At 39.8% G+C, this 13,116-nt stretch overlaps 2 protein-coding genes and 1 long non-coding RNA gene across 3 annotated transcripts; 2 read left to right on the plus strand and 1 right to left on the minus strand.

Moving 5' to 3' along the window:
- Positions 1–562: 562 nt before the first annotated feature.
- LOC144665390 (uncharacterized) lies at positions 563–3,519 on the plus strand. Its single transcript, XM_078526642.1, has 2 exons — positions 563–934; positions 3,207–3,519. Exons 1-2 carry the CDS (start codon positions 609–611, stop codon positions 3,460–3,462), a joined length of 582 nt encoding a protein of 193 aa, XP_078382768.1. The 5' UTR covers positions 563–608; the 3' UTR covers positions 3,463–3,519.
- Positions 3,520–3,527: 8 nt separating this feature from the next.
- LOC144665462 (uncharacterized) lies at positions 3,528–4,626 on the plus strand. Its single transcript, XR_013572954.1, has 2 exons — positions 3,528–3,588; positions 3,620–4,626. It is a non-coding gene; the product is annotated as an uncharacterized LOC144665462 (long non-coding RNA).
- Positions 4,627–11,650: 7,024 nt separating this feature from the next.
- On the minus strand, positions 11,651–12,634 carry LOC144665349 (acyl-coenzyme A thioesterase MBLAC2-like). Its single transcript, XM_078526588.1, has one exon. The coding sequence runs from the start codon at positions 12,590–12,592 to the stop codon at positions 11,735–11,737; it is 858 nt and encodes a 285-aa protein (XP_078382714.1). The 5' UTR covers positions 12,593–12,634; the 3' UTR covers positions 11,651–11,734.
- Between the last annotated feature and the right edge of the window lie 482 nt (positions 12,635–13,116).

Consider the following 13,116-nt stretch of genomic DNA (forward strand, 5'->3'; position numbering starts at 1 on the left):
CACAGCTGTTTTCGTTGACGCGTATCGGCTGCCATATTTGTCTAGTTCAATGGTATATGAGCCGGCTATACCATTGCCTGTTAACCAATGGGGGACGGGCCAATATTTGGGGGGGGGGGGGTGGGGTGGGGGTATGAAAAATATTGAAAGAAATTGTTTGCAAGGCCTAGAAGAACAAAATAAATTGTTTGCAAACACGATATGTATAAAGAATAATATTATGTGTATTTCGAAGTAAATTGTTTGCAGAGGTGCATAAAAAAGAAGTTTGAAAAGAAAAATTCTTCATAGCCCCATCCAAGTAAATAATGGTCCGTCCCTAACATGACAAGAAGGTTGCCATTTTAGTGGGAAAATTCTAGCACTACAAACACTCATGGAGGGACTGGTTGTCGCTCGTTCATGAGTGAAGCCTGTCAGTCAAATACAGCAAAACGGCGGGAAAATGGGCAAACTTCAGTAAACACGGGAAAAACGGGTAACGAGCTCATGTGATATCGGCTGACCAGCATATATCAGGGTCTCAGGACTCGTTTGAACTCGACAAAATGGCGGGGATGTCGTTTGATTTTATCGACGCAAGGGTCGATGATGATCTCTCTCAAAGAATGAGAATTCCACAGAAGATCACAGTACCAGGAGACGATGAAGAATCTAGATCCACTGCAGCAAGAGATGGAATGGGCTCGATGTCGATTCCGGAGAGAATTGAAATTGGCACGTTTTCCCCGAAAAACAGTGATATTCCTAGAGAATTACGAGATGAAGTCGTGCATGTGAATTCTATGAGTAGCATGATAACTCCACCTCGAACTTTGACTGTTGATGATACAAAATCAGCTTATTATCCTCAGAGAGCTGCAGCTGGTTCGCCGTCTGTAGTTGCTCAGAAAGATCGAAGGGCGAACATTGCCAGAGACATCGAAGATGAAAGGTATTTTTAAAGTTAATGTTATTAAGATTTTGCTTGCTTTGTTCAAAATTCTTTGGTGATTTTCCTCTTTGTTTTGTCAAAACAAAAATAGCTTGATTTATCAACTATAAAAAATTATAAATTGGCATCGTGTCCATCGCGAATGATAATAAGCTTACTTGTACTGAATTCATCAATGATCATGATCATGTCAAATACCGAAAATATTCTGAAAAAAAAAAAAGAAACTGAAATGGCTGTAAAACTTTTACATTAGCTATTGTTGTGATGTCGGGTTCAGAGTGTTTTAAGGTGTGATGAACACTTTAATCCACAAATTACGGTGATCAATGTCTATAAAATATTTTTCCTCAGTTGACGCAAAAACTAAAATTAATGTCTGCTTCAAAGCTAAAACCTTGACAAGCAGATATTTTTATTTTTGTGTCGGCTATGTCTCAATATTGCCAGTTAATCAAGTGGATTACGTGTATAGTGCCATCTTTCCTCTTGGGTGTCATTGTTTCCAATTCACCTTTTAAAAACAAAATAATAAATAATAAATACTTACACACTAACAAACTTCCTTTTTCAGTGATATACAAACTCTGAAATGAATAATCCAACCAACGATTATGTTTTTCGCTGCAGACAATCATAATTTATTATGATGACAGGCAACAAACCATGAAAAACAGAAACAAACAAATTGGATCAAAATCTACCAATCACAACTGACAGACATGACCTTTTTACCCGGTCAAAGTGAATTTCTGTTTCCCAAGAGGCCTGCTAGCCAGGGTGATTGATGGCAGCAAAAAGTGTAAACCGTTGGTGGAGGATTGAATTTCAGAGTTCACTCTAAACCACAATGGCAATGGCAATGGCAATGGATACAGTGTATCCCAAACAATAAAAAGGTTCTCACTTTTCTTTAATGTTTAATGTTTCTGATACTCTAAATAAATTTTAAAAATAATATAACTGGAAAAAGCATGCAAAATGTAGTTATTATGCCACTTAAGTTAGATTAAATCAGGCCAAAACCTGTTTTAACCCTTTCACCATTCTATTTCCAGTACACGAAACCCCCCAAACGGCAAATTTCTAGCTATGCCAAACTTTCCGTCTAAAATAGCATGATTTGATTTTTTAAACAAGGTTTGTGCACTTCAAATAGGCTTTTGTATTCCAAAAATTGCAACACAAGCAAGAAAATCCAAGACAAAAACATCGTGATAAAATTAATTAGAACTTACAATATTTACAGATGGTTGTTTTGCTGTGACAGCTTTTGCCTCTTTTGTTTCTTTTTCTTAAAAAAAAATTCTATTCAGTATCCAACATGCTAAATAGTGCCATCATTGTCAAAATTCCTTATTACAGTCTGTACATGAAATTTTTGTGGGGGGGAGTCAGAAACTGAATTATAAACATGGTAAGCACCATCTCTTTTGGTTGGTTTGCTGATTTTGGAAATTATTGCGGTCAGAGTTCGCATTTCACTGAAAACCACAATAAGCACTTACTTGTTTACAGTCATTTCAACCGGTCTATTCTGGAAAAGGGCAAACACCCCATGTCTTTGAAGTGTTCCAAGTAAAAGGAGATAAGAGTGGGGTCTTAGGTCAAAAACCCTACAAAACCAGCTAACTGACTTGACAAATACATGTAACTAGTAAGAAAATTTCTTATGTTTTGGTGGAAGCAGTGGGAATTTGCCCGTTGGAATTTCTAGTTGACACCCTGCCTTACAAAAAATTATCCGTGAACCCATCTGGCCATCTTCCACCCAACAACAGTAACAGAAAGCAGATATAAATTGATGATACAGTAAACACCCACATATAAGAACAAATGGATTAAGAACACCAGGCTGAAATTTGGCCAATAAAGCCCCATTTTTATAAGAACAAGATCAGCCTGAAAAATTCAGCATGTTCTTATAAAATGGAAAAGGTGTCATAATTACATTAAAAACAAGTGATTTTATTCATCATTACCTATAATGAAGGACAGCCAGTCATCTCATCTATAGGCTCAATGATACAGTATTGATTGTAATCATTAAAATCAAAGAATATTTATTGATTTATGCTAATTTTACATCAAGGGGCATTTTTGGGTAGTATTACTAATATAGAAATTTAAGAACATTTTAAGAACACTTTGAGGCTGATTTGTCACTAAGCACCCATTAAATAAGAACCCGATCAGCGTGACCTCCAAAATCATGTGTTCTTATATGCGGGTGTTTACTGTATTTCACTTACATTTTATCATCTTTCGGCAGCATTGCAGTTGGCCTTGAAGTAATAGAAGAAGGAACACCCCTGGATAGCGACAGTGATGTTGGTCATTATGTGGGAAATGACATGTCCGACACGAGAAAGTGCGTCCTTCAGATACAACAACTAAATCGTAGGGTCAGGGACCTGGAGAGGGATGTGGATAGGAATTCAGTTGGATTTTGGTCTAAAATGGCATTCTTTGCTTTTACGATCATCAATCCCATCATTCTGCAGTGGCTGTTCTGGAAAAGAAGGTGAAGGCGGCAATGTGTACTTTGCTGAAAATTATAGAAGAAGAGCTGGCTAAAAGAACAAGTTTTTCACTCCAAGCAAAAGTGTGATTTAGTGCAATTTGGTTACTGGTAATTTGTATAAAAACATCAAGTTGTAGTACACCATAATTCGAACTAGTTAGTACTGTACATGTACGTCATATTTACCTAGCATTTTCAGACAGGTTATTTCCATTGCTTCATCAAGACTTTGACAGCACTTTGTATTGTTGATTGGGGAAATCTGACAAATTTGTATATCAAATAAGTTAAGTTCATCACAGTTTCCTCAAGTTTTCATAAACACTTAAAAAGTGCAATTGGTTTTTTTTGAAATCCTTTGCTTTATCAAACAAAGTAGGTAATACTGGTACATGTATATAAAAGATAACCTCCATTTGGCATGAAAAAATCCACAGTTATAATTATGTACATGTATTTGTCCATAGACAATTACAATGTGTACATGTAGACTGTTCACAGTCCCCTATTTTTCCGTAAAGTCGAGATCAATCGTTGAGTCCAACGGGCCCCCATCTTGGTTCATGAACATGAGTGAAAACTGGGTAGAGTGCAAAATTCCTGTGGGTAGGGTTGTGGGGTGCTAATAGCGTGGGGGTGAGGGAGCGGAAAAAAAATCCCCATTTTTTCCGCCCTCGTCCTTACCCATGGGAATTTTGCACTCTCCCCAGTTTTCGCTCGCGTTCATGAACCAAGATGGCGCCTCGTCAGACTCAAGGATCGATCTCTATGACTTGACTTGATGGAAAAATAGGGGACTGTGAACAGTCTAGTGTACATGTATCTGTTCCGAGAAGTGAACATCAAGCTGTTGTGAAGTGAACATCAATCGAGTTAGAGAGTGGAACTCTAAGAAAACTGTGACACTCTGCTTCCCAGTCCCACCCTGTAACAAGCAGTGTACCCAAGGTCTGGAAACTTAAACTTTCTCTTCTAAAAAGTTAGCAACAATGTGCAAGCCTGCAAGTCATCAGTCAAATTACACCCTTATTAGCCAAAATACACGTAGCAGGTAGCTTACAATTGGCGTTAACATGTACATGTACATGTATATTGTGATCATTAGGGATTTCTGACTTGCCTACTGGATTGCATGGTTTGATAAATAAACAACAAGTTTGTAGCCTAAGTAGCGTTCTGGTTTGCCTGAGAATAGTTAGACTGTTCACAGCCCTTTATTTTTTCGTATTTTTTCCATTGATGAGCGCTAGGGGTGTAACGATACATCAAACTATCGATGCATCGCGATTGGGAGTGTTCCGATAGCGATGTATCGATCGCAAATCCAACTATCGATAACAATCGCGATAGTTTCATCAACTATCGATAGTTACGATAGTTTTTAAAATGGTGTCCTGTATTACTTTTTCCATGATTGAAAAATGCCTCTCTTGTTCTCTGCCGTCGTTTCTTGGCTTTCTGTTCGTTGTTTCAGAATCCGTACTGTATAACAAGCCATAAAAGCTAACTTCATGGACGTCGCTAGTCTCCAGGGCGTTATCCATGTTCAAAATGGTGGTTTGAATATTAACTCCATCCCCCTCTTGGAGAAGGAAATGATTACAAAGTCACTAATTACAATACTAACGCAATAGTATCGCAATAGTGTCACTACTATCGCAATAGTATTGCAATAGTAATTTGACTATCGCAATACTATCGCAATAGGCAAAATGACCCCAAAAGTCAACCCTAATTAGCGCACGGTGAGAATGCTCGTGCTTTGCCCTTGCACCCACGCTCTTCTTGCATTGAAAAATAGAGAGGCTGTGAATTGTCTAGAGAATAGTTAGCTTTTTTAAGGGTGACACAATATACTAACAGCATAAAAAGTGCAAGCCTGCAAGCCATGTGAGCTAGTGAGAAACTTAAAAATACTTATTATATTATAATAAGTATTTAGTTTCTCACTAGCTCACATGGCTTGCGGGCTTGCACTTTTTATGCTGTTAGTATATTGTGTCACCCTTAAAAAAGTTTGTGAGAAAGAGTGAAGAAAGCGGCGAGCAAGGGAAAGGTGAGGGGGCCGAAGTCGAGCAAAGGAAAGAGAGCCTTCACACACCCCAACCCACCCCCCCCCCCCCTTTTCCTCGCTTGTCTGCTTGTTTTGCTCTTCCCTACAAACTGGGAGCCTGAAACAGGCTGGAGAAACTGGGGAAAGAAATTAATGCAACATGTTTAAGGCCCTTATGCTCAGTCCGGTTAGAAATAGCCTGTGAATTCCTCCCCTAGTCTCTTCTTGGCTTGCTTCGCTCGCCAATCAGAACGGAGCCTGCTCGCAGGCTAGGTTAGAAAATGCGGTTCCATTTTACAATAGTAGGTCCAGCATTGTGAATTTTTTGGGAGCTAGTAAAAATTACATTCTGTATTTTCAGGCTAGTACATCCTGGTCACAGCCTGCCCAAAGGGCAAGCTGGAAAATTCAATTTCTTTGCACCCCAAAAATGAAAAGCACCACCAGAGGGCAACGAGTAAACAAAAGAGGAAGAAAAGTCTTCATCTCCTTTCTAATATTGTTTATTTCTTGCTTGCCACAAGCTCCTGGTTCCCATTCACATTCTTTACTTTTTAATAGTTTGGCACTTCAAGAACAACTGTTGTGTGCTATAGTTATTGTTTCCCTATTTAACTTCTCCATCCTGTGATAAAAAATAAAACCCAACAATTCAGTGTTTTCTTCCCTTGCATGTATACAATTTTACAATCAAAGCCCTCTATGTATTTCCTTTCATATACTACATGCACATTACTCTTATCAAGCCCAACCCCCTACTGCCTTTACTACTTGCATTTCAAGGTCAAAAATTGGCTGGTTCTACATTTCATTTACAAGGGGACACTGAAGCCACTATAAATAAAGGGATTTAAACTGTCAATGACTATCAGTCAAGCATTGAACCCAGGGGATGGGGGGGGGGGGGGGCTCCCAAATGAAGGGATGTGACCAAATATGTGTGAGAGTTTAATCTCTAGACTACTGTGTTATTTGGTCTGTAAGAATGTCTGAATGCCCAATCCCCCCCTATGTTTTCATTCTTCTAATACAAATAAATTATCACTGGCTTACCCAGGGGGTTGACCTCTGGGACACTTCAAATATGGAAAAGTCTGTCCACAGATGTTTTTTTCTTTCTCACTTATAGCAGGCATGCAAGCATTCAACTGTACGAGAAAAAGTGATCTGCACAGGAGCCAGTTTGTAAGAGTGGGCATGTGTGCAAGAGCAAGTTTCATTTGCACTAATTCAAATTCTCTACCTGTAGGGGAAGGGTGCAGGGGGGTGCACACACCTCCCTGAGATGACCTTCTATATATTCACTTTAAAAATTTGTTCATGACACCAGTCCGTTATGCCATTCCTTAGTGGTCACCCACCCCCCCTAAGAAAAATCCTGGACCTGCCCCTGATAAATTACAGTAGAACCCTGGTAACTCGAACTCTGAAGGGAAACGAAAAACAGTTCGAGTTAGTGGGGTTTTGAGCTATCGGGGTCGATTGAATATTCAATTTTTTACGTTAATAATTGATAGTTACCTTATTCTTACTAATTTTCACGTGTACTTACTTTCGCGAAAATTCGGAAGGCAAATTTCGCGAGTATTAATTTTCGCGATTGCAAGAAAAATTAGAGCAAAAGTGTATTAATTTTCGCGATTTTGTCAGTGTTTTATCGATCAATCGTCAGAGTAAGAGTAAGGAACTACTGAAAATATACAAAGGTATTGTTCAACGTAACTACAAGGAGCCTGCTAACGGAAACTTTGGTGACTGTACTAAAGAGGTTTTGGCCTATTTATTTGGTAACTAGTAATACGTGACTCGCAGGGCCTCGCGAAGCTCTGGGTTTGGGGGGGGGGGGGGGGTGTTGTAAATAATGAGTGATAACCGGTTTTAACCGGTGATTTGTTATTGTTGCCTAGTAACGGGCATGCCCTCGACACCCTCGTTCCCAGGGTCTATTCCGCTTTGAAGATGGCGGCTCTTTCTGGTTCGTAAAGAGGTATAAAGCGTTGGGAAGCGCAGGCTATTTTCAAAATCATTGACAAATTATTGGATAGTCGCATTTTGGACATTTATTTGAGGGCATTAAAAAAAGAAGAAGAACGAACGGCAGGAGGATTCGAACCCTCCGCCCGCCCGAAGGTTTATAGCCTGAATTATTATAGGCGTCGAGGGAGTATCATGTGGAAATCAGTGTTATTTTAATCCGAAAAGAAAAACGATAAAAATGAAAAGCTCAGGATTCGAACCCACAAAAGAGAAAAAAAAAAAAAAAACCTAGCCGGATTCGAACCACCGGCCTTAGTCCCGAAGATCTGATTTCAAGTCCGACGCCTTACCATTAGGCCACCAATCCGGTCGTGTGACGTCATTTCCGCCACACACCAAGCTCACAAATAAATATATATATATGACCGTAAACTCCACACGAGATTTCATCCCGCCTGAGCCCTTTGAGGAACAAAATTATACACCCCGCTACGCTCGGCCTTCGGCCTCGCTTCGCGAGGAATGAAAACAGTAATCAGATGAAGGGTACTTGTCGAAAACAAGACAGAAAGATATTTCAAGGGTAGTAGTTGCAGTTCCAAGCATTTAAAATTCTTATTGTTTTGATATATAATATGTTATTAATTTTCGCGTGTTTAATTTTCACGCAATGTTTTTTTCGCGCGTATTAAATTTCGCGATTATTTTGAAATCGCGAAAATTAGTACTCGCGAAAATTAGTAAGAATAAGGTAATCGATTTTTATGCACTTCAGTACACATGAGTACAGTGTAAATTGAACTTATCTCGTCAGAAACTCTCACACGATCATACATTTTTATGATGAGTGGAAAATGACTGACTCAGATATGTGATCTATTCGTTGCTCAAATTAAAATCAATTCGTTTTTGTGTTCGTTTTAGTGTTAAAAGCCGATTACATGACGAGAAGAGCTAATGGGATATTTCAAATTGCATATTTCAATTTGCGTGGCGAGCTGCAAGAACCAGAATTCAAGTTATCAGGGTAAATTTGACCCAAATTTTGATCAAGGGAAACAAAATTTAGTTCGAGTTAGCAGCATTTTCGAGTTATCCAAGTTCGAGTTAACCAAGTAAAAATGACTGAAAAGTGGGGTCAAATCCAAGGGAAATGGAAGTTTGTTCGAGTTAGCGTGGTGGTTCGAGTTATCCGAGTTCGAGTTATCAGGGTTCTACTGTACCTTGCTTAGAAGTCACACTGCAGGAAAAAAGGAAGAGGAATTTGTAGAGCACGTGTGACTGTGAATGATAGTCCCAAGAAGAGTTTTCCTTTACACATGGGAAAAATCATAAGGATTGCTTCACCAATTTTACACCCCCTCCCCTCCCCCCAATGCTCTGTTGGGGTCAGCCCCAGGGTAAAGCGAGTGAAAAGTGGTTTGTGAGACAACTCCCACTTTTGTCACTTTTATTATTATTTTTATTATCTTCTGGTATAGTCCCCTTCACAGCCATTATTTGAGTCACTATGCAACACTTCTCCCCACTAAGAAACAGCCGCTTAGACCCAGACCACATTCTTTTTCTTTTGTTTTGATCCCAGAAGCTTTGACACCTATTAGCTAAAAGGTGATAAATGCTATAATTTGTCAAAAAGCTGTTATTTTATTCCTTCTAATTTTGTACTTTTTATTTCTGTTGTAAAGGTAAGGTAAATCTGTGTTCAATCCTAGTGGCCCATTAGGCCAGTATGGCGTACGATCCCCGCAAAAATTCATTGTTTGGATTTTAACTTCATTATTTAAATTTTCAACTTCAACAATTGAATTTTACATCTCAATTCAAACTTTTACACCCTTCTCTCAGATTTCACATTATTGGAGATGTGTTGTACACTTTTCTTTCCTTTTTCTAACTCAACGTTTGTACTTGACCTTGCTCGCTGTACATTATTAACTCACATAGAAAATTCTCAACTCGACTTTTTAATTTTTGTTTACGCTTCAGTGATTATTGGTCGAGACAATAAGCCTTTGTCGGGGAGGGAGGGGAGAGGGATAGACCTACTCCCCAGGCTCTTTCGGCTAGATTCTTGCCAGGACGGTAATTATAGTAGAATGTTGCTTCGATCGGAGTATTTAAATCGTACTCTTATAAATTCTGGGGAATTGCCATTATCGCCATAGCATGTTAATCGAGTGCACAGCAATCGAGCGTTCCTACATACAGGACAGACCGTTCATTCACTGGTCGCAAAGGTCGCCCTCCTTTTAATGTAACGGATCGAGGATCAACTGATTTTCCTGGTAGATAATTAATGGGTTTACAGTACCTACAATCAGTGAGCTATTGGGAATTTCAAAAAGGATGGTGGAAAGGAGGATATCTATGTTTGGAATCAGGATATCAAGTGAGCTGTTAGGTTTTTGGTCTTGTCACAGTTTTCACTACAGTTGTGATAGAAAAAAAAATATGGTTTTTACTGATATTTGTAGCCTCCAAAGACTTAAATTCTACTACAACATCTTTCGCCATGGATGTTTATCACATATACATGTACCTTATAGTAATTTTTTTTGGATTCAATTGTTTCCGATGGGATTTTTACTACATTTTAAACTGCATTTCAGACTTTGATGTCTGCCATGCTGGTCTTGCAAAGGTATGACAGCAACGTATACAAAATGGCCGCTGCAAACACATTTAACAAACTCAGCTAATCGCTAGTTGGGCAACAACAACAACAACAACAAAAACAACTGGGGAGCGTAAACGTGGACTAACGCAATCAACCTAGTAAAAACTGTGACAAGACCAAGAACCTAATAGCTCACTTGATATCCTTATTCAAAACATAGATATCGGCCCCTTTCCACCGTCCTTTTTGAAATTCCCAATAGCTCACTGATTTTAGGTACTGTAAACCCATTATCTACCCGGGAAATCAGTTGATGCTCTACCTTTGCGACCAGTGAATGAACAGTACTAGTCTGTCCTGTATGTAGGAACGCTCGATTGCTGTGCACTCGATAAACATGCTATGGCGGATCCTATACCAGCCACGATGGAATCAGGCAATTCCCCAAAATTTATAAGAGTACGATTTAAATACTCCAATCAAAGCAAAATTCTACTATAATCACCGTCTTGGTAGGATTTTAGCTGAAAGAGCCTGGGGAGGAGGTCTATTCCCCTCCCCTCCCTCCCCGACAAAGGCTTATTGTCTCGACCAATGATCACTGAAGCGTAAACAAAAATTTAAAAAGTCGAGTTGAAAATTTTCTACGTGAGTTAAAAATGTACAGCGAGCAAGTTCAAGTACAAACGTTGAGTTAGAAAACGGAAAGATAAGTGTACAACACATCTCCAATAATGTGAAATCTGAAAGAAGGGTGTAAAAGTTTGAATTGAGATATAACATTCAATTGTTGAAGTTGAAAATTTAAATGATGAAGTTAAAATCCAAACAATGAATTTTGGTGGGGATCGTACGCCATAGGCCAGAGCCTTTCCTAGTTTCAGTAGCATGAAGTACCGGTAACTAGGAGTATACCTACCCCCATCCACCCCCCATGGATGGGATGCTAGTTCATTGCATAGTTACCACCCAGCATTAAACCTACTGGTACCTAAGTGAGTGGAGAGCGGTACTATAAGAGTGAAGTGTCTTGCCAAAGAACACAACACAATGACCCCAGCCAGTAGTCCAAGCCGGACCTCCAGATCTAGAGTCCATTGTGGGAGGCCTCCATGCCTCCCACAATATTTCTGTTGTACTTGGAATTAATTTTTTACAGACAAGGTTTCATATCAGATTTTTTTTTTCTTTTTTTTAATTACTGAAAACTATTTTGAGCCTCCTTAAATCTTTGCTTTATTTTGATGCCAGGTGTGCGTCAAATTCAAAAGGTAGCATATGAACATCCATTTGATGTTTCCAATGCTAGGGTCATGATAATACACAACGTTTGGTCTAGTCAGCAAGTTTTGGCATGACTTGCTCAGGATTATGTCAGGGAAGCTATGATTTGGCTAAACCGTGAAAAGGAATGTAGTTCGGGTTTTGTGAGGGGAGGGAGTGTTTTGTGACAAGCCCAAAAACTGGCTGGGAATGTTAATCCTGGTAGCAAGGTTCACATTATTTCCCGGGGGGGTGGGGGGGACTCCCATATTAAAAGTCCGAAATTTATACCCGTAAGCGAGACGACGAGCATCCCCGTCCCTATCATATAGCCGGAGTCACCCTGCGGGCCGCGGGCATAATTTATGTCAAGCAGCAACAGCAACAACAAGCATGATAACAGCACTTAGCGGGAATATTACCAGAATGCTTTGCCTTCAATACCATTGAGGCAACACCCTTCATAAAAGTGGACGAGACCTTATGGCAGGCTCCCGCACTGGTGATGTAATCTGTTGCTAATGTCATTAGTCTCTTCCCGTCAAAATGGTCATTATGTCCCGGGAAGACGTGATCTACTTGGCTGGATAGCTCTTGCAGTCTTCTGCAAGTTTGCACGTACACAGTTATATCACTGTAAGGTAACCAATCAATGAGATATCCATCGTACATAGTATCTCCCGTGAATAAAATCCTCGCTTCTTCATCGATCAATCCAATACTCCCACGAGAGTGGCCCGGAAAATGAAGCACTCGTAATTTTCTGTCTCCAAGATCAAATACATCGCCCTCCTCTAGAACTTTAAAAGGCTCGGCCGATTTCACTTTGTAGTCGCGAATGTCCCATTCGTCTTGAGGTGGCACGGAGATCTCTGCTGCGCTAGTGAAAATCGTGACAGTTTCATAATTGTCGCCTTTGCGAATAGCTTCCGCCTCGAGGCTGTGGATTGCAAAGTTCTCAAACTGATGCAGTCCTCCAGAATGGTCAAAATGGATGTGAGTGGCGACTGCAGTCACTGGTTTATCACCGATCAGATTTTGTTGTTTGAGAAAGCCTGGCAGATCCCACAGGCCCAGCCCCGTGTCGATAACTAAATCTTGGCTCGAGCCCTGAACGAGCCAAATGTTAGCTTGATTCGGCGAGTCGAAGAACTTTTCCCGACACATGTATACATTGTCATGATCAAGAACTTTTTTGACGGTAAAAGGTTGTTCAGCCATCGTGCTGTTCGCTCTTTGCACTGTTGTGCTAGCCCATAATAGATTGTAGACAGTCGCGTGCGTGATGTCTAGCGTGACCGAAAGGATGCGTGACTTTTCGGATGTGAAGTGCAGTATTTATTCGATTAAACGCCTCCCTCGAATAAACACCGCCCTCGAATAAACGCCGCATATAAGGGCAGAAATATTAATAAACGCCGCCCTCCAATGAAGGCCGCATCATGATGCGGTGTTTATTTCCAATAATAGCGTCAAAAAGCAAATGCAGTAATAATCAAGTTTGAACAAACCTAAAAAATATTTTCCTTGATTCTAACAATGAAAATATCTTTTCAGACGAGCACTAAGACATTTTTCTGCTTTTAAAACCTCAAACCCAACTAATGTTAGGAAGAAATAAATTAAATTTTAAATAAACGCCGCCCTCGAATAAACACCCCACTCGAATCACGAAGAATTTAATAAACGCCGCGGCGTTTAATCGAATAATACAGTAAATGTTGTGCAAACGCTCAAATCACTTA

The sequence above is a fragment of the Oculina patagonica genome, chromosome 9, assembly GCF_052425735.1.
Source record: "Oculina patagonica isolate OP01 chromosome 9, crgOcupat, whole genome shotgun sequence".
In the NCBI taxonomy this organism is placed as follows: Eukaryota; Metazoa; Cnidaria; class Anthozoa; order Scleractinia; family Oculinidae; genus Oculina; species Oculina patagonica.